Source organism: Lipotes vexillifer, unplaced genomic scaffold (genome assembly GCF_000442215.2).
Source record: "Lipotes vexillifer unplaced genomic scaffold, Lipotes_vexillifer_v1.1 scaffold2030, whole genome shotgun sequence".
Lineage (NCBI taxonomy): Eukaryota > Metazoa > Chordata > Mammalia > Artiodactyla > Lipotidae > Lipotes > Lipotes vexillifer.
Window position 1 is genome coordinate 889,057 of NW_006791849.1, and position 19,911 is coordinate 908,967.

The 19,911-nt window shown below is 42.7% G+C and overlaps 1 protein-coding gene across 1 annotated transcript in view; it reads right to left on the reverse strand.

Annotated features, from left to right (window-relative positions):
- CIT (citron rho-interacting serine/threonine kinase) overlaps window positions 1–18,372 on the reverse strand; it is a 168,969-nt gene extending 150,597 nt beyond the window's left edge. The window contains exons 1-3 of the mRNA XM_007464873.1: window positions 18,277–18,372; window positions 13,031–13,172; window positions 4,766–4,941 (exon numbers count right to left, since the gene is read on the reverse strand). Of these exons, the coding sequence (XP_007464935.1) occupies window positions 4,766–4,941; window positions 13,031–13,172; window positions 18,277–18,372 (414 nt within the window). The remainder of the gene's footprint in view (window positions 1–4,765; window positions 4,942–13,030; window positions 13,173–18,276) is intronic.
- Between the last annotated feature and the right edge of the window lie 1,539 nt (window positions 18,373–19,911).

Below are 19,911 nucleotides of genomic sequence, written 5' to 3' on the forward strand. Positions count from 1 at the left end.
GCAGGGCATCAACCCACCAAGGGGAGGGGGAAGCAGCAAACACAGTAGATTGGATGGACACAGATGCATAAAATAAGTAAAAAATATTAAGGGTGATACCAGAGAAGAGAGTTACAAACATGGAAAGTGTGAAAATTACAATGAACCTTGTGAAGCTGGACTGGACTTGGAAGTGTTGATGTGAACACATGGTTTTCAACATATAGAGATAGATACAGAAATAAACAGAGATGTAAATGTGTGTGTGTGTGTCTGTGTGTGTGAAGGTAGGTATACTGCATACATGTACATGTATTCCCTGGCTTTGTCCACTGAAAGGCGTCTGAGAGCAATGACATCCCAATAGCAATCAGAACACCTAGTGCCCAGATCATGGCCTCTAAATACCATTTTCCACTTAAAAACAAAAAAAAAAACAAAACAAAAAGAGGTCCTTGGAGAAATGACTGATTGCAGGTCTGGGGCAGATAAAGTAAAAGTGTAAGAGCCTGAACATCTTGCTGTATCAGAAAGCAACACAGAACTCAAAGATGGGGAATATGTCAAAAGGACACAAAAGCCAACCTGAAGAGATTTTTTTTTTAAATAATTTTATTTATTTTTTATACAGCAGGTTATTAGTTATCTATTTTATACATATTCGTGGATACATGTCAATCCCAATCTCCCAATTCATCCCACCCCACCCCCACTTTCCCCCTGTGGTGTCCATACATTTGTTCTCAACATCTGTGTCTCTATTTCTGCCTTGCTAACCGGTTCATCTGTACCATTTATCTAGATTCCACATATATGCGCTAATATGCAATATTTTTCTCTTTCTAACTTACTTCACTCCGTATGACAATCTCTAGGTCCATCCAAGTCTCTACAAATGACCCAATTTTGTTCCTTTTTATGGCTGAGTAATACTCCATTGTATATATGTACCACATATTCTTTATCCATTAGTCTGTCAATGGGCATTTAGGTTGCTTCCATGTCCTGGCTATTGTAAACAGTGCTGCAATGAACATTGGGGTGCATGTGTCTTTTTGAATTATGGTTTTCTCTGGGTATATGCCCAGGAGTGGGATTGCTGGATCATATGGTAATTCTATTTTTAGTTTTTTAAGGAACCTCCATACTATTCTCCATGGTGGCTGTATAAATTTACATTCCCACCAACAGTGCAAGAGGGTTCCCTTTTCTCTCATTGGCCAACTGGGGACAATTTGAGTATAAAAATATATTATGACAGGAATGGACTGTAACTCACTGACAGGAAAATGCAAGTCCATACAAATATAAATAAATTCATGGATTGAAAGTTTTATGAGAAATATGTATTTCCATAGTTTGAAAGTATCTCCTTCCAAAATATATGTATGTAATTACAAAGGGGAAAGGAGTTAACTCCACAGTGGAGAAGTGTGGCAGATACCAAAGTGACACCCTCAGGAATGTGACAAACTGAAATTGAGACTCACCTGTTGGGATACAATGAGAGGAACAGAGCATCCTGTCTGTGATAATCCTGCCTGAACCTGAATCTCAGCATGAGCAACATCAGACAAATCTAAATTTTACAAAATAACTGGCGTATAATCTTCAGAGTCGCCAAGGTCATGAGAGTCTGGGAGAAATTAAGGGACTGTTCCAGACTGAAAAGACTAGAGGGACAGGACAACTAAATGCCACGTGGGATCCTGAAGTGAATCCTTTTGTTCTAAAAGATCATGGAACAAACTGGTGAACCCTGAGTGGGGCCTGAGGATTAGATGGTGGTAATTTTATCATGGTTGATTTCCTGATTTTGATGGTTGTGTTGTCATTCATGGGAAAACGTCCTTATTACAGGAAATGTACTCTGAAGTACCTGGAGATAATGGGGCATCGGGCTGGCGAGTGATTTTCACATGGTTCAGGAAAAGGAAGTTGTTGATACTATATGTGATAGTTTTTTGTGTCAACTTGGCTAGGCTCTAGCACCCAGTCATTCAAGCCAACACTAATCTAGGTGTTGCAGTGAGGCTATTGTGTAGGCGGTAGTTAATTTAGTAAAGGAGGTTATCCTTGATAATTTGGGTGTGCCTCATCCAATCAGTTGAAAGGTCTTAAGAACAAAACTGAGGCTTCCCTGAGAAAGAAGAAATTCTGCCTCAAGACTGCATCACCAGCTTCTGCCCAAGAGTTTCCAGCCTATTGACCTGCCCTACAGATTTCAGCCTTCCTAACGCCCACAGTCAGGTAAGTCATACACATATGTGTATGTATGTATAGTCAATGTGTACATGTACGTATATTCAATGTGTACATGTATGTATAGTCAATGTGTATAGATAGCATGTATCATATATATATACTATAGAACCTTGACTGACACACTATACTTGCGACTTTTCTGTAAATTTGTGACTGTTTCCAAGTAATTTAATTTTAAATACACCTTCTTCCACTTCGTTCTAAGAGTAACATCTGTGAAAGTGCCAGGTTTTGATATGCCAGTTAATATTAAACTATTAAATGTTTTAAAATAGTTTTCTGTCCGTGTACTGCCCAAAATCATCATGCACACCACCAGTTTAACCTCCAACACATCTGGGAAACACCAACCCAACCCCCAAAATCTACCGTGTGGGATTTGCTGATCCTTCTGTTTTCCTGGCACATAAAAAGTGTTCAGTGAAGGCTGGCTGGACAGAAGGGTCTACACCTTCACTTGCTTATCATTGACGCCTCGTCTGACCCCTGAAGCTTCTATTAAAACAAACGGTCTCTGAGGACCTCTTCCAGTTTTCATGGAGCTCTGGGAGGGGTTGCTGGCTTCTCCTAGGTGACAGGTCTTGTTCACAGGATGCTACCTCTTCTCACCTCCTCTCTGGCACTTCCTTCCCCCAACTCCCTGTGCTGACTTCTCTTCTCACAACCTTCAATTCCAAAGCCTCACCGTGGCTCAGGTAAGGAATGGGTGGGTGGGTTTAATTAGCTCCCGGGTGTGTGCGATTTTTAAATCTCCCAGCCCACGCCTCACAAGGGGTCATCTCAAGTCATTCACCTGGAGGAACGCACACCTATGTGAGTGTCTCCATCACTTGCCAGCAGTATGGCAGACGCTGAATTTGCTTCCTTTGATATGCACCATTTCCCACCTGAAATATAAGCAGCACAAGCCTAAATCTAAGGCCTATTCCAAGGACCCAGGAACACACCAGACACGACAGGTGCTCAGCAGGTGTGGCCTGATGACAGGTGGTTGTTAGGTGCTGGGTGGCTGAGTGGGCATCTTCCACGCCTCTCTTCCGAATGATTTGCCACATCCTGTCATTTGTCCTTTCTGTGAAGTTGCCCACATTTCATTCCTGAACGCACGCCACAGCTTTCCCGGATGCTGACAAGCAGCTTGCTGCCCTCCGCTGAGTCTCTGACTGGAGACCACACAGTCACTTAAGTACTCAGACCCAGACCCCAGCCTCCTTCTTCCAAAAACCTGCATGATCCCCAAACGTCTCACAAATTAAACTGTGACTCCGAAAAGCAGTTCTTGGGGAGGGTGAGTTACTATTTAATGGGTAGAGTTTCTATCTGGGATGATGAAAAAGTTCTGCAGGACAGCGGCGATGGTGGCACACTGTGAATGTACTTAATGCCACTGAACTGTACACTTAAAAATGGCTATAATGGTAAATTTTATGTTGCATGTATTTTATCACAGTAACCGAAAAAGGGTCCTTGAGGTTTCCCACCAATCACCCCCTCCCAACTCCAGTATCCTTATTTCTCCCCATTTCCCAGTCTATTCGTTCTAAACCACTTAAACAACAAAAACAAACAAACACATCTGCGTAGCGTTCTAATACTCACACCTCCAGAACGGCATGCACACCACACTTCTACCTGGTACATTCTCGTCACTTCTCTCTGTCCGGAGCCCATGCTCCCTCTCAGCACTGTGAACCTTCCCTAACTGTCTCTGGCTCACCCACACCTCTCCTCATTCTATCGTTCATGAATTTGCTAACTGCTCCCTCTTCTGTGATGCTTTAGCTCCTAAGTGCCTGCTTTACGTATCTGTGTTTTACCTCCACTTTCCAAGGTTGTTCTAAAACCCTGAAATTAACAGCCATGGAGCTTCGATTCCTTTTGCAGGCTTCCCACAGAGCTGGGTCCATTATCAGACACATGATGTGCACCTGAACATGGGTAACTAATAAATTGCTGTCTGAACACCAAGGCTGATGGCCGCCTCTCTAGAAACGAGGCAAATGAATCAATACTGTCTGGAAGCAGTAGCCTTGTTTAAAAGAGAAAAACACCACAACAGGAAAGATAACTTCTCACCTGCTCTCCAACCAGCAACTCCCTAGCCATAGAACAATTTAATTTCTTCAGAGGCCTGTTTTAAAATCAAATACACATGCCCACAACACAAATATATAAGATGTGTACAAAAGCAAAGGCTATCCGACTCACCCCATGACATGCACATCTCTGAATCCCCAAGGGATGGTCATGAAAGATCATCTCCAATTCATTAGTGAAAAGGCCAAGTTGGTTCTGAATAATATGCAACTATAAAAGCAACTCAGGGGAGCTTGTCAGTCTTCAAAACTAGTCAATGTCAGTTCAAGAGTGTTCAGACCTTCCTGGCTGTGCCACCATAATTAACTAGAGAGGCAGAGGAAAACTGGCTCCAGCCCAGATGCCAATTCAGCAGATTCTCATCTCTGCAATGAACATGCTGGTACAGAAAGGGGGAAAATGCTGTGATCTTAAACTCTCCTACCTGCTCCTGGGCCAACAAAGCCTTCTTCTTCATGACTTTCATGGCATAGATGTCCCCGGTCGCTTTCTCTCTGACCACCTGCACTTCGGCAAAGTTACCACAACCTACCACACTTCTCCCTTCAAAGTCCTTTGCTGAAGGCTGGAGCTCCTGCAACTCAGCTACGATGTCAGAATCTGCAAAAGACGGAAGAGTGACTCCTGATCCATAACGTGCTTCAAATACACGCATCTTTATGAAAGTGAAAAGAAAGGAAGAAAGAAGAAAGTGTTGTGATGTCTTCCCTAGCTGTCAGGAGACACTTAGTCACTTTCTCGTCATCGTGAATAATTATAAAATCAGCATAAAAGTGTTTTCCTATCCTAAGTTAAAATTAAGGGCTCCAGAAATTCCAAAGCACAGTTTCCATGGCAGCTATGATTTGAATCCTGTAGACGTAGAAAATAGGGGAAGGAGAACGGAAATCATGCTTTTCTTCCTCCTCTCTGGAGGCTGCAGGGCAGTGTGATCAAAAGTTCTTACCAGCATTTAGATCAGTTTATCATGGGATGTAAGCAATGTGATCCCCATGTCAGTCAACTTTGGAGTTGACTTCCAGATCATTCCATTCTGACTACACGTGTCCTGCTCAGTTTTATCCCACTAGCCCAAGTCTTATCTCCCTTGGATCGTGTCAGTAAATACCTTCCTGGCCTTAACATGCAGCAGCGCTACCAAAGGGAAAAAAAAAAAAAAAAAGCCTGAGCCCAAGGAACCAAATAGAGCCCTGATCTTGGTCCTGCAGAGCTGACGTATCACACACCTGGATGGGTTTGCAACAATCTTTTTTCTTAGCATACAGTCTATTCCTTCTCCGAGTGCAATCTCTCCGTTGGTGTCTTCATCTGCCCTAACTGCTTTAACAAAACACCACAGACCCATGGGCAAAGCGGCTTAAACAACAGGCATGTATTTCTCAAAGTTCTGGTGGCTGGGAAGGCCAGTAGACTGAGATCCTGGAGAGAACCCGCTTCCTGACTGATGGACAGCCACCTTCTCCCTGTGTCCTCATGTGGCAGAAAGAAAGGGAGCCCTCGTCCCTCTTCTTCCAGGGACACTAATTCCATCATGGGGGACCACCTTTATGAATTCATCTAAACCTAATTATCTCCCAAAGCCTCCACATGTTGGGGGATAGAGCCTTAACATATGAATTTGGGGAACTGGAGGAGGGGGCAGAACAGTGAGAGATTCTCAGTGTTTAAAGTACGGACTAAATGGGTGGCAGATTTGGAATCTAACATATATTTATTAACAGCACTAAGTTGGGGCATCGCTGGATTTGCAACAACTCTAATGGTCTAAAAAATAGACTGGAACATAATTATTAGAGAAATGCAAGTCAAAACTACAATGAGGTATCACCTCACACCAGTCACAACTGCCATCATTAAAAAGTCTACAAATAATAATTGCTAGAGAGGGTGTGGACAAAAGGGAACCCTCTTGCACTGTTGGTGGGAATGTAAATTGGTGCAGCCGCTATGGAGAACAGTATGGAGGTTCCTCAGAAAAACTAAAAATAGAGCTACCATATGATCCAGCAATCCTACTCCTGGGCATATACTCAGACAAAATAATTCGAAAGGATACATGCACCCCTATGTTCATAGCAGCACTATTTACAACAGCCGAGACACAGAAGCAACCTAAATGTCCATCAACAGATGAATGGATAAAGAAGATGTGGTTTATATATATACAATGGAATACTACTCAGCCATAAGAAAGAATGAACTAATAAGAACCTGCTGTATAGCACAGGGAACTCTACTCAATACTGTGTAATGGCCTATATGGGAAAAGAATCTAAAAAACAAAATAGTATATATATATGTGTATGTATAACTGATCCACTTTGCTGTGTACCTGAAACTAACAACACTATAAATCAACTATACTCCAATAAAAAAATTTTTAAAAAGAATAAAATAATACCATTTGCAGCAACATGGATGGATCTAGAGATGATCATATTAAGTGAAGTAAGTCAGAAAGAGAAAGACAGATACCATATGATATCACTTATATGTGGAATCTAAAATATGATACAAATGAACATATCTACGAAACAGAAACAGACTCAAAGACATAGAGAACAGACCTGTGGTTGCCAAGGGGGAGGAGGGGTGGGAGGGATGGATTGGGAGTTTGGGATTAGCAGATGCAAACTATTATATACAGGATGGATAAACAACAAGGTCCTACTGTATAGCCCAGGGAACTATATTCAATATCCTGTGATAAATCATAATAGGAAAGAATATGAAAAAGAATATATATATGTATAACTGAATCAGTTTGCTGTACAGTAGAAATTAACAACACTGTAAATCAACTATACTTCAATAAAATATTAAAAAAAAAGAATAGAGTGGAACAGTTATGACTGACTAAGTCCTTCAGTCCTGCCTGATACAGGGAAACTGCATCATATAGAGGGTTACACTCCTAAGCAAGACAAGAGAAACATGTAATCAAAATTATCCTGGAGAATCCCAGATGCCATGGTGAAGACCAAGGACTCTTGAAATCCCACGGGTACCCTGGAGTGATCCTCAGTTCTGTGGGTGGGCACCAGATAAAGCTGGGAGCCACACTCTAGAGTTACAATCACTCAGAGAGTTGTTCACACAGCGAAAGGGGCAGAATCCAACAAAGGGAAAAGCCACTTCATAACCACAGTCACTTGTCAACATATTAATGAATTAGCCGATGCAATTTTAATTGTTGTTACCCACTCCCTTCCTTTGTTGCGTGGGTGGAGTTGAATTAACTTAGCTCAAAGGCTCATACGATGAACATCACTGCACTAACCACATCTCTTACTTCAACAGTCATCCTAAAAACACCTTCTTTTGGCCCCCTGAGTAATCAGGCAAGAGGGGTGGGTGGATCCACATGAATTCATCGTGACCGTTGGAAAACAAAAAAAATAAAGAAAGCGCTTTCAGGGAGAATTCCATGCAGAAGCAAAATTGAAAGCTGCACGATATTTTCCTTTTGCCCTGACATCACTGTGACAAGCCCAGCCTTTCTGCCCTGCCCTCTTCCAAGTTTCTTTCAGATCTAGTACTTGAGTTTTGAATTATTAATTCCCCAAATATGCTGGCTTGAACCTGATTTCATCACTGCTCGCACACAAGGCCAGGCTCTCCTGATTCTGTTAGGCCTTGGGCCCCCGTGTTGCTTACAGCATTGTCCAACTTAATAACTCTGGGTCTGTCACTGGCAACCACCAGGCATCTCAATCACCCAGGGAAACAAAACTGCTTGCAGGAAACACCATCACGATGCTCTCAGAATTCTGAGAAACCATTCCACATCACAATGCTGTTATCCAAAGGCTTCTGGATATTTTTTTTTCCGGTTTAAAAAATCTTGTTACAAGTTGGACTTAAATTATATATCAATTACAGATTGCTCACTGGACAATGAAAGATCCTATCAGAAGTCAGTTTTCACCAGTGGACTTTCATCTGCATTGGTTTCCATCTAAATGTCCAGAAGGTCATCTCTGCTTTCGTCACTCTCCACTGTCAGCTGCTGGGTCCACCACTTCTTAACCTCGGAACCACAGGAAGCTGTGTCCGTCATGGGGTTCATTTTGCACATGACAGACTTCATTGTGGTCCGCCCTCCAAATGTGTAAGTTGACCGAAGACACCAAGTGGCTTATTGGTTTTGGTGCCGAGGGTAGGCGCCATTGCCCAAACTTCCTCTGGGGCTTCCTGGCCTCGGCTGTGTCCTGCCAACTCCCTCCCCTGTCCAACAGGGTCAGGCTTGTGGATTATTAAGGTGAACAGGTGAGATGCTAAACTCATGTCTATGACTGTGAAAAAATAACCCTTCGCAACTTCTCTCCCTACCAGCAACTTCTGTGACTTCAAAACCACAGCGACCCTTCATCCCCGCCCACTCTGAGCCCAGTGCAGACTGAACATAGAGGGGAGGTAAAGACCAAAAGCATGGAATGAAAATGCAATCAAAGAAGGACCTTGTCAGATATATATTTGGACCCAGGAGGCAAAAGCCACCACAGATGAGTGTACTGCTTCCTTTTTTGAAACTCAGTATTGCGACACTTCAATCTCTAGGAATTCATCCTTCACAGAAATGCTCCAAAGACATACATATCAAGGTACTTATGATAAGCACTGTTTGTTACAGGAAAAAAATCAGAAACAACCTAGAGGTCCGTTAGCAGGAAAGGGGAAACAGCCTAAGAGTCCACCCACATAAAAGAATATTAGGCACATGTTTAAAAGAATTCAGTAGCTCAAGCTCCACTAGAGTCTATGTTCTTCAAGAACAAGGATTTTTTCTGTTTTGATCACTACTGTAAACCCAGTACCCAAAACAGAAGCTGACACATGGCAAGTGCTCCATAAATACCTGTCGAGTAAATATTTTGCTAGGTGAGCAAACCTACTGGCAAAAGCATTATAAACATATGAGCCATTTTGCATAAAATTAAAACACAGTAATGTTAGAACATGCATGAAAAAGGGTTCATTGCTCAAGCCAGTGGATTGGTATGCGGGGGCTCATGACACTCGTCTCTTCACCTTTAGGTATGTTTGAACATTTCATAATAAATATTTTATAAGGACAAAAGAAAAATTGCAGTACTACGCACCAAATCATTAACAGTGGTTATCTTAGAGAAAGATTTTGAGGGATTTTCTCCCACTCTGACCTTTCATATTTAACTTTGTATTTTTAAAATATTTTAATTGAAACATAGTTAATTTACAGTGTTGTGTTAGTTTCAGATGTACAGCAAAGTGACTAGCTATACATATATAAATATTCTTTTTTAGATTCTTTTCCATTATATGTTATTACAAGATATTGAATATAGTTCCCTGTGCTATACAGTAGGTCCTTGTTAGTTACCTATTTTATATATAGCAGTGTGTATATGTTAATCTCAAACTCCTAATTTATACCTCCCCTCTCCTTTGGTAACCATAGATTTGTTTTCTATGTCTGTAAGTCTATTTCTGCTTTGTAAATAAGTTCATTTGTATCATTTTTTTTAGATTCCACATATACGTGCTATCATATGATATTTGTCTTTCTCTGTCATACTTCACTTAGTATGATAATCTCTAGGTCCATCCACGTTGCTGCAAATAATTATTTTGTATCATGTTTGCAATCAGGGGGAAAAAACTTCTTAAAGTTACATTTTGCCCAAAGTACTAAGGTTGTGAACATATGCTTGCCTGCAGCGAACCTAGTTAAAAGAGGGTAGAATTTCAGCTACTGTCAGATCACCAAGAACAGCCCAACTTTAACCATTATCAGCACTTTGTCTGCATGTTTTAATATCACGCTTGTTTATTTTTTACACAAAATATGTGATATACTACTTAAGATTTTGCTACTTATTCTGTTCATCAGCAATAGTCAGTCAACCAATATTTATTAAAACCTTCTGTGAACCAGACACTGTTTTAGGCACTGGGGCTAGAATAACAATTAAGAAATAAAAAGCCTTTCCCTGATTCCCAGATGCCAGCTCCCTGCCCTCTCTTGGCCCAAGCTAGGGGCACTGCTTCAGGGCTGTATTATTCTGTCTCACTTCCTCCAACAGTCCCTGAAGAAAATCTCCATCTCTATGGCAAGACTCGAGAAACTTATGCAGTAAGAGCTGTTGGACCCTTCTTCCCATGGAGAAATGAAGCTTACATTCCAAAACAGAAAATCAAAGGGGGGAAAAAAAGCATACTAATGCAATCACCCTTTTCCAGTCATAGTCTCTCAACCATACTCTCCAGGAAGCCTCTTTAAAAATATGAAACAGCTCCCTGGAAGAGGATTCTATTAGAAAAATCTGTGTTTCACTAAGTCTAGTCCCCTGATTACTGAATGAGTCTAGAAGATCCTCTGCTTTAAAGGAACCGGAGGGCAATCTCAAGACTAAAGAAGGTGCATGTTGAGAGCTCAGTAAATTAGTCTGTCACATAATTCCCCTTCCCCTCCCACTCCCTATTTGAGAATTTAAATATTCCACAAAATAAGGTGGGAGCTTATTCGAACAAACACAGAATCATGAACAAATACGCCAAGTACATTTTCAAGTTAAAGGTACACAATATATTAAACGTTGAGGTTTATGGTTATCATTATTGGGTAACATTTATTGATTGTTTCTACGTGCCAGGCAACATAATAAGCCTGGACTGTGCACTAACTCATTCAATCCCTATTGATGAGATAATGCGTTTTCCCCTATTTTGCAGATGAGGGCACTGAGAACAGACAGGGTACCGACGGTCACTTAGTAATACATTGGTTTAATCCACTGAAAACTTCCAGGTCCTTTGGGCAATGTATATCCCCCTTTCCATGAGGTCCTGGTTATCACAGTGCTCTGGACCCCTGGGCACCTAAATGAGGCCAATCACAGTATTTCACACCCTGGCCCAGTGACTGGTCAAGGGGTGGGCAAGTGACCCAAAGCAGAGCCAATGAGAATCTTCCCTGGGATTGCATGAACATAGACAGTGGAAGATACACATAGTTCCCCGGCACATGGAATCTGTGGGGCCCTATGCCTCACTGCAAACAGTGGAATGCAGCCAAAGAGATTCTACGTCCCTTCCAGGCCTGAGCCCAAAAAAGGCCTGGCAGCTTCCACTTTTGTGCTTTTGGAAACCCTGAGTTGCCATGGAGGAGGTCTAGACATCTCTGCTAGAGTGTAGACCAGGGGTCAGCAGCTTTTTCTTAAAGGGCCAGACAGTAAATATTTTAGGCTTTGTAGGCCATATGGTCACACCTACTCAAATGCCTTGTGATGTGACAGCAGCCCTAGGGAACAGGCGTGGCTGTATTCCAGCAGAACTTTGTTTACAAAGCAGGCATCTCAGGCTGTAGTTGGCCAGCCCTTCATGGAGAGACCACACAGAAGAGTCGTATGGAGAGGAAGAGGCCCTGAGATTTCACGGCGAGAGAGAAAGGCCCGCTAGTCCCAGAGTTCTGGGTGGTGGGGGGCTGTCCCCTGCATTGTAGGATGTTTAGCAGCATCTCTGGGCTCCACTCATTAGCTGCCATGAGCCCCCTCCCCGCCAGCTGTGACAACCAAAACTGTCTCCAGATACTGCCAAATGTCCCTGGGAGGCAAAATCACCGCTGGTCGAAAAACACTGGGGTCACGTGAAAAAATACGAAACTGGGGAACCAGCAGTCAACATCCCCACCACGTGGAAGTCAAGGAGAGTTGAGAACAGGGTGCATTCGTGGACTTCCCTGGTGGTCCAGTGGCTAAGACTACATGCTCCCAAATGTAGGGGGCCCAAGTTCGATCCCTGGTCAGGGAACTATATCCCACATGCCGCAACTAAGACCCAGTGCAGCCAAATAAATAAATAAATAAATACCTTAAAATAAATAAATAAAACACAACAACAAGGTGCGGGCAGGGCCGATTCATGACTTTCACAGTCCCTAGGCACTTTCACCTTCGTCAGTCCCTTGCTCCATAAAAAATATATTTTATATAAATATATATATTTTTTATGACTGCATTGGTATAAAGATGAATATAATCCAGAATCATTAAACATTATTAGCATACCCATATTTTTCTTATGATTTTAAAATAAATTAAGTTAAACTAATTACAATAAATTCAATTTATTAAAATTAAATACTGTGGGCGCTAAGCACTGTGCTTATAATGCCTAATGAATAATTAGCTTTGAGTGAGTGTAAAGATAGAGCCAGAGGACATTATTTAAGTCCTTGGAACCAGCCATGCCTAAAAGTTGACCCATCCCTGGACTATCAGTTTCATGAGCCAAAAAAAATTCACTTTTTGGGATAAACAACAAAGTCCAACTGCATAGCACAGGGAACTATATTCAATATTCTGTGATAAACCCTAATGAAAAACAACATATATAACTGAATCACTTTGCTGTACAGCAGAAATCAATACAATGTTGTACATCAACTAGATACTTCAATAAAATTAAAAAAAATTTTAATTCACTTTTTGGCCTAAGCTAGTTTGAGTTGAGTTTCTGTCACTTGCAACCAAGAGGCCTGACTTATCCGGTCTCCCAGAGACAGAAGGTGGAAGCTGACCTTGAAGGTGAGTCCATCTAAAGCAGAGTTCCCACCCACTCCCACCGACCACAAACGCATCCCGCCTCTGGCATCCTTCTAGTTCTCTCTAAGCAGGACAGTTTTCAGGAAAAAGTTGCCCACACTTACACTTCTGGACAAAGTTGCTCACGTGCTTAATCTTCATCAGAGCAGGCTGACTGCATTCTTTAAAGAGAACAAAGAGGGCATCTAATATCCCTTCTCGGGAAAGAGGAGACATCTGCTGTTGAGTCATGAAGGGTGGTTTCCCCTAAAAACAGCAAACAGCAGATGGAGACACTGTCAATAATGAAAAGCTTTGATCAATAACATCCACGCAGAGTAAAGTGCAAGCCACCAACTCGACTAACTGCTCACGACACACACTAACAACATAATTCAGTGGCCTCGTTCTTTAAAGCAACATCCACTGACAGTCATTAAGTTATCACTTGTACATTCCATCACCGTGGGCTTCTTCCTCCAGCACCTCGGGAGAAAAACTTCACCAGCGTGCCAAGAATAAGAAAAGGTCCTTCTTTCTTAATGGTCTGAGGCTCGTGGGGACATTTACTCCGAACCCTGCTGGTCCTGTCACATCTCCATGTCTCTGCACTAGGACACAATGATTGCCTCTTCCTCCCTGTGTTCCCAGAGGTTTGCTGACATAACTTCAGTTTAATTCACTTGAACAATCTAGGGTCGTGTAAATGGAGTGACTGCACTAAAGCTGAATTTATTCAGGATCTCGAGCAACAGCTGCAAACTGGCAAACTGCGTCTAGCCTGCAGACATGTTTTGTTTGGCCTGTGGTATTTAAAATAATTTGAGCTATCTGCCAATATTGAAAAATCAGGAGATTTCACACCAAAAAAAGGGGGGGAGGGGAGGATTTCTGGCTTCTCATGAGACCCTGGCAGATCTGGCAACCATGCCCCACATTCCTGCCTGGGGTTGCTGAGCTGCAGCTGAGGAGCGCTGCCCCTCTGGGTAGCGGATGTGGTCTGCATTTCACTGCAGACCTGACTCGCAGCTCTTCCATCTGGCTCACTTGACTCCTTTACACTGCCTGGCCCCCCAAAGACATGAGTCTGCACCCCTGGTCTAGAGCAACGAAACCCATGTGCCAAGCTGTGGATTGTGTGCAGGTCTCTCTGCAAAGCTGGCCACCAACAGTTCCTCTAACTCTGAAGGCACTTGCCACTGCACCCACCAAGAGTCGGAATCTATTTCCTCTCCCCGTGAATCTGTGCCATCGCCATGACTCACGTCAACCAACAGAACATGACATAAGGGATCATGTGCCAGTTCAAGGTGGAGCCCTTAAGAAGTCTGGCAGCTTCTACTTTTGCTTTTTTGGGGAAGCCATCCACCAAGTCAAGAAGCTTGGGCTAGACCAGGGGTCAGCCAAATCTGGCCCACTGCATGTTTTTATAAATAAAGCTTTATTGGAACACAGCCATACCTATTAATTTACATATCGTCTACGGCTGCTTCTGTGCTACAATGACAGAGTTGACTAGTTGCAGCAGAGACCGTAAGGCCCATGACATCTAAAATACTTATTATCCACAGAAAAAAATTACAAGCCCCAGGTTAGACTGACTGAATAATGAAAGACCTTTGGAGAAGAGAGGTCAGTATAACCCTGAGGCTCCCCAGCCAGCAGGTGGCACCCAAATGTTCCAGTCCCAGCCAAGCTCCCAACTCAGTACAGCCCCATGAGTGACTCCAGCAGAAGAACCACCTAGTTGAATGCAGCCAACTCACAGAATCATAAGACAAAATAAATCACTGTTGGTTTAAACTTTGTGAGTGGTTTGTTACACAGCACCGGATAACAGAAACAGATTGGCTACATCTGAATCACTTGGAGAACTGGAGCACTTAAAAAACAAAAAAAAACAGATTCTCAGGTTCCACCCCAACCTACTGAATTCCAATTTCCCAGTTTGTAGCTTAGAATATGTTTAGAAACAAGTCCTCCCTAGAAAGTCAGACCTCAGCCAGATTTGTGAAGCACTGGGTCACAAAAGGCCACCCTTCTGTCACTTTAGAGTTCTGCCACTAACTGGGAAACTAAGATTCTTTGTTTCTTCTGTTCCTTAATGAGTTTAAGCAGCTGTTCCCAAATACAGTAGTGAGTCTTAACAAAGTTTTCAAGTCTGCCATGAAATAAGAAAAGATGAACACCACATGATGACTCTTTTATAAAGCTACATGTATTCAAATTGTAAAATGGTCCTTTATTCTGCAACGATGTCCTTCCTCTAATGGTATTTCTTAAAATGTCCTTTCTTTATGAAATAAAGAAGATAATATGATTTTCTTTTTTCTGTGTGTTTTTTACATTCCTTACTTGGCAAAATAGAAAGTTGGCAAACCTAGGTCAGCCCAGCAAATTTGTAAAATTCTGCTGGCTCGAAAATTTAAAACTCTGCCAACCACTGACCTAGAGCTTGTGGGGAAGTTCTGTTAAGTAGAAACTGAGACGCTGTCTAAAGTACTTACCTAAATGGAAAACAAAACCACTACTCTCTATCCAAACCTCATTAAAAGGGCGCTGGGATAGGGATAGAGTAGGATAATTAAACAGTTTAGAAATCCCACTAGGGGATTAAGGACACAGAGGAAATTTTAAGGGAGTCTGGGAGACTGTTATAAGCTAATGACCACTCAAGAAAAGAATCCAGTAACCTAGCAACAATCTATACTACCTTGAAGGAAGACCAGGTGCATCCAAGTACCAAGTACACTAAAGCCACAAGTCCTGATAGCTAAAACACGAGACAATAGATATGGGGTCTGAATCTTTTTACACGAAGTCAGGAAGTTAATGGTCCTTGAAGAGGAGCATTTCTGCATGTAGCCAAGACAGAAATATAGGTGAAAGGAGAAAGAAACTAGGTGAAAGGGAACATTATATTGAAACCTGAGATGAATTACCATATTTTAGTATATGTTACCACTCTCCTGCTAATATACATGATTTAAGTAGCACCATGACAGTCCCGGTTAGACCATATAGGGTCAAAGGAAGAACTAATGATGTAAGCCTTGATGTCTGCCCAAAAATGAGAAAAAAGGTGGTCTTCTCCCCTCCCCACTTTTTCTTTGACTATAAAAATGTAGCCCCTCTTTGTTCTCGGGGCTGCATTCCCTTGCTGGCTGTTTGTATCTCTCACAAGCATCCTAGGCTAAGAAACTCACTCTTTGCCTTTTCTGTGCTGAGACAAGAGAACCTGAGCTTCAGTAAGCCCTGACACCAGGTGAGCAGTTTCAATTAAAAGAGAGTGGGTTCAAGTCCCCTCCTAAGTCAGGGATCGTGGGTTCAAGTCCAATCTGAGTTTTGGCTGGGTTCAAGTCCCATCCAAGAAGGAATGCAGTTTCAGCTGGAAGGGGGAAAAACAGTATCCTTACCTGTCTATATTAAGGCGAATGTTAGGGTTATGCTACACTTGCAAATAACAGCTTTCCTGGGGGCGGGGTGGAACTCATTAGTTTAAAAAAAAGATGAATTAGGGGTTTATCCACAATTCTTGCTGTTAAAATGACATTTAAGTACAAGACACACTTAATAAACTCTGACATACTCTGGCGGTATTGCCCAGCAGTTACATACCCACAGACCAAAAACTGGGCGTGGCTTTGCCATTTACAAGCTGTGTGATTCTGGGCAAGTCTTTGTCTCCCTCCACATCTGCACATGATAAGCCCTTAATAAATACTATTATAAGTTGAAAGTTTGGGAGTAAAATGATAAATGGGCTAAAACGTGGTAGCATTCAGTCAGCTGAGGTTAAAAATAGACTATTCATTAGTGAAAAATGGCTCATAACTTAAATGGTGATGGGGATGGTCCCACCTACACTTTCAATCTGTCCCTATTCTGATCTGTTTGAACATTCCCCAATACCAGTATCTTGGGAAAAATGTCCTCAAGATCGTATTAGTGTTGAAACTAATATAACATTGTAAAATACTATTACATTTAAACCAGTATAGTTGGTTTAAATGTAACAGTATTACTATTAAATACTATTAAATTTAATAGTATTACTATTAACTTACTATTAAATAGTATTACTATTTATCATCATACAGGTATCATACAAAAATGCCTTCTTAAATATAACTACTGCTATGTGAACATCAATTTATTTTTACTGGGCTTCCCTGGTGGCGCAGTGGTTAAGAATCCACCTGCCAATGCAGGGGACACGGATTCAAGCCCTGGTCCAGGAAGATCCCACATGCCGTGGAGCAGCTAAGCCCGTGCACCACAACTACTGAGCCTGAGCTCTAGAGTCCATGAGCCACAACTACTGAGCCCACGCACCTAGAGCCCGTGTTCCACAACAAGAGAAGCCAATGCAGTGAGAAGCCCGCACACCGCAACGAAGAGTAGCCCCCACTCTACACAACTAGAGAAAAGTCCACGCGCAGCAATGAAGACCCAACAAAACCAAAAATTAAATAAATTTTTTTAAAAAGCCTATGAGAGCATGTATTAATTGGAAAGAAAAAGATCAGGAAAGATTGCTAATAAAAAATGTATTATTACTGTCACTAAAACTATTTCTACACTTATTATTAATAATAGTTACCATTTATAAAGGGCTTACCAAGAGCTGGGCAAGAAACTAAGTACTTTACATGGATTATCTCATTTAATCCTCACAACTCTGTAAATTAGGTGTTATAACCTCTATTATAAAGAACGGAAAATGGATTCAGAGAAGGCAACTGACTCGCCCAAGGTAACACAGCTAACAAGTACTGGGGCCAGGGTTCAAACCTAAATCTTCACCACTACCTGTACTGTCCGTTTGACTTATGAATACATAAGTCAAACAAGGATTTCTACATCAACGGTGTTCCACCTACATCAGAAACAAAAGAATTAGAAATCTATGTGGAAAAAAAATCTGACAACATTAAGTTTTAATCCTTTGGCGTGATGGAAATGTTCTGTATCTTGAGAGGAAAGGGGGTTTCACAGGTGTGGTATTTATCAAAACTGTTTTTTTTTAATCTAAACCATAAACATCCCTTGAATGAAAAAGATTTCTATATTTCTATAGGATTACAAGTATAGAAATTTCGGTCAAAAGAGTGTCTTTTTTCAATTACTTTTCTTTAATAAAAGGACAAACTTTAGTACTGAAGTCATGAAAAAGGTCTTCCTTCCAGGGCAAGTTCAGCTACCCACTCCTGTCTGAACAATGGCTCCTTTCCAAAACTATCAGCTCATATGAAACACCAAAGGGGATTTTCTCCTGGATTAGCCTCAGTCCTATAACAAAAGCAAAGGTAACAAAGAGGTTCCAAGGAAACACACAGAAGTGAGCAAAGTTGGCAAGGCAGTCTGTTACCTGGAAGAAAAGATTCAACCTGGAGGCCCGGCTGGCAATGGATTCCGCAGCACCAGCGTCGGGCGGATTCCGTGCTCCATACTTGAACTTCAACATCTCCCCACTGGTGATGAAGGGAGATGGGTTAAATGTGTTCTGCAGATTTGAGCAGGAAGGGCTTGAGAGATCCCGACCTCCCTCAGGATATCAGGAAAGGGAGGTGAAAATCAGCCACCACTGCGTCTTGGGATGCTCAGTCTGGTGACGGAGATTAAAAATCAGATTTTTATTCAGTGTAACAGGAGTAACACTTATCTGACATACTCTCTTACTTAAAAGTTTATCTGCCCTCCTCAGAATGTAAGCTACACCAGGGCAGGGACTTTTATCTTCATATAGTGGGGAAACATATAGCCCGGCACATAAATACCAATAGCTACTGAATAAATCACTAAAAATAAGCAAATTACATAATACATGTATGTTGAAAGGTTTCAAGCGCCATGAGGTTCAAAAAAAAAAAAAAGAAAAAGAGCAAGATGGGGGAATTGGGGCATGGCAGTGTGTGTACAACAGTGGCGTCAGAGTAACGTCACTGAGGTGACATCTGAACCAAAACCTGAAGGGCGTTAAGCACCAAGCCTTGCTGATATTTGGGGAAAGAAAAGTATCCCGGGCAGAGGGCACAGCCAGAGTTAAGGTTCTGAGGCAGGACCTAGGCTTCTCTAACAATAGCTGGGAGACCAGAGGGGCTGGAACAGGGTGAAAGAGGCAGGAAGTAGGAGTGATGGACGGGTACGAAGAGTATGAAGACACTAAAGCAAATAAGGTCACACAGATTCTAAGGCGCTACCAGTCCCCACTAGTAATGCTGACAGGAGGCAGGGCAGAATAAACACAGGACCCCACCAAGCCTGAGAAAGGAACAATTCCTCTGTCCCCAGCATCGCCTGGCCGACCCTTCGGCTCCGGTGGAGGTGGGCCAGTGCACCGCCAGCCTAGGAAGACCCTCCCGACCCCCGGAAGCCCTGGGGGCGGAACCGCCGCCCTCCCGGCTCCGAGAGGCAAAGCCGGGATTGGTGTGGGTGGAGGAGGCCCTTCCCCAGGTCTTGCAGAATGGGGTGGAAGGGAAATTGGGCGTAGGGGGACCAGACTCACCCTCACCCGACCCGCCAGTCAGCGCTCCGCTCCGCCCCGGGCGTCCCGCCGCAGCATTTGAACCCGGGGAACGGCGCGGGCGGGGCCCAGATACATCTGGACCAATCAGCGTTCCCGCTCCTATGATGGACAGTTGTATCTCAACCAGGCCCTGCCCAAGTCCTTAAAGGGACAGAGGAAGTGAAAGATATAGCCAATCAAATTATTTCTTCTTTTGACTCATGGCCAATGGGAAACGGGGAGGGCAAACCCGGCAGGGCAGGTCTTGGAAGTTTGAAATTGGCGGTTAAGCACAAGGATGCAATTTTTTTTTTTTTTTTTTTTTTTTTGCAGTACGCGGGCTTCTCACTGTAGCGGCCACTCCCGTTGCGGATCACAGGCTCCAGATGCGCAGGCTCAGCGGCCAAGGCTCATGGGCCCAGCCGCTACGCGGCATGTGGGATCTTCCTGGGCCAGGGCATGAGCCAGGGTCCCGTGCATTGGCAGGGTGACGCTCCA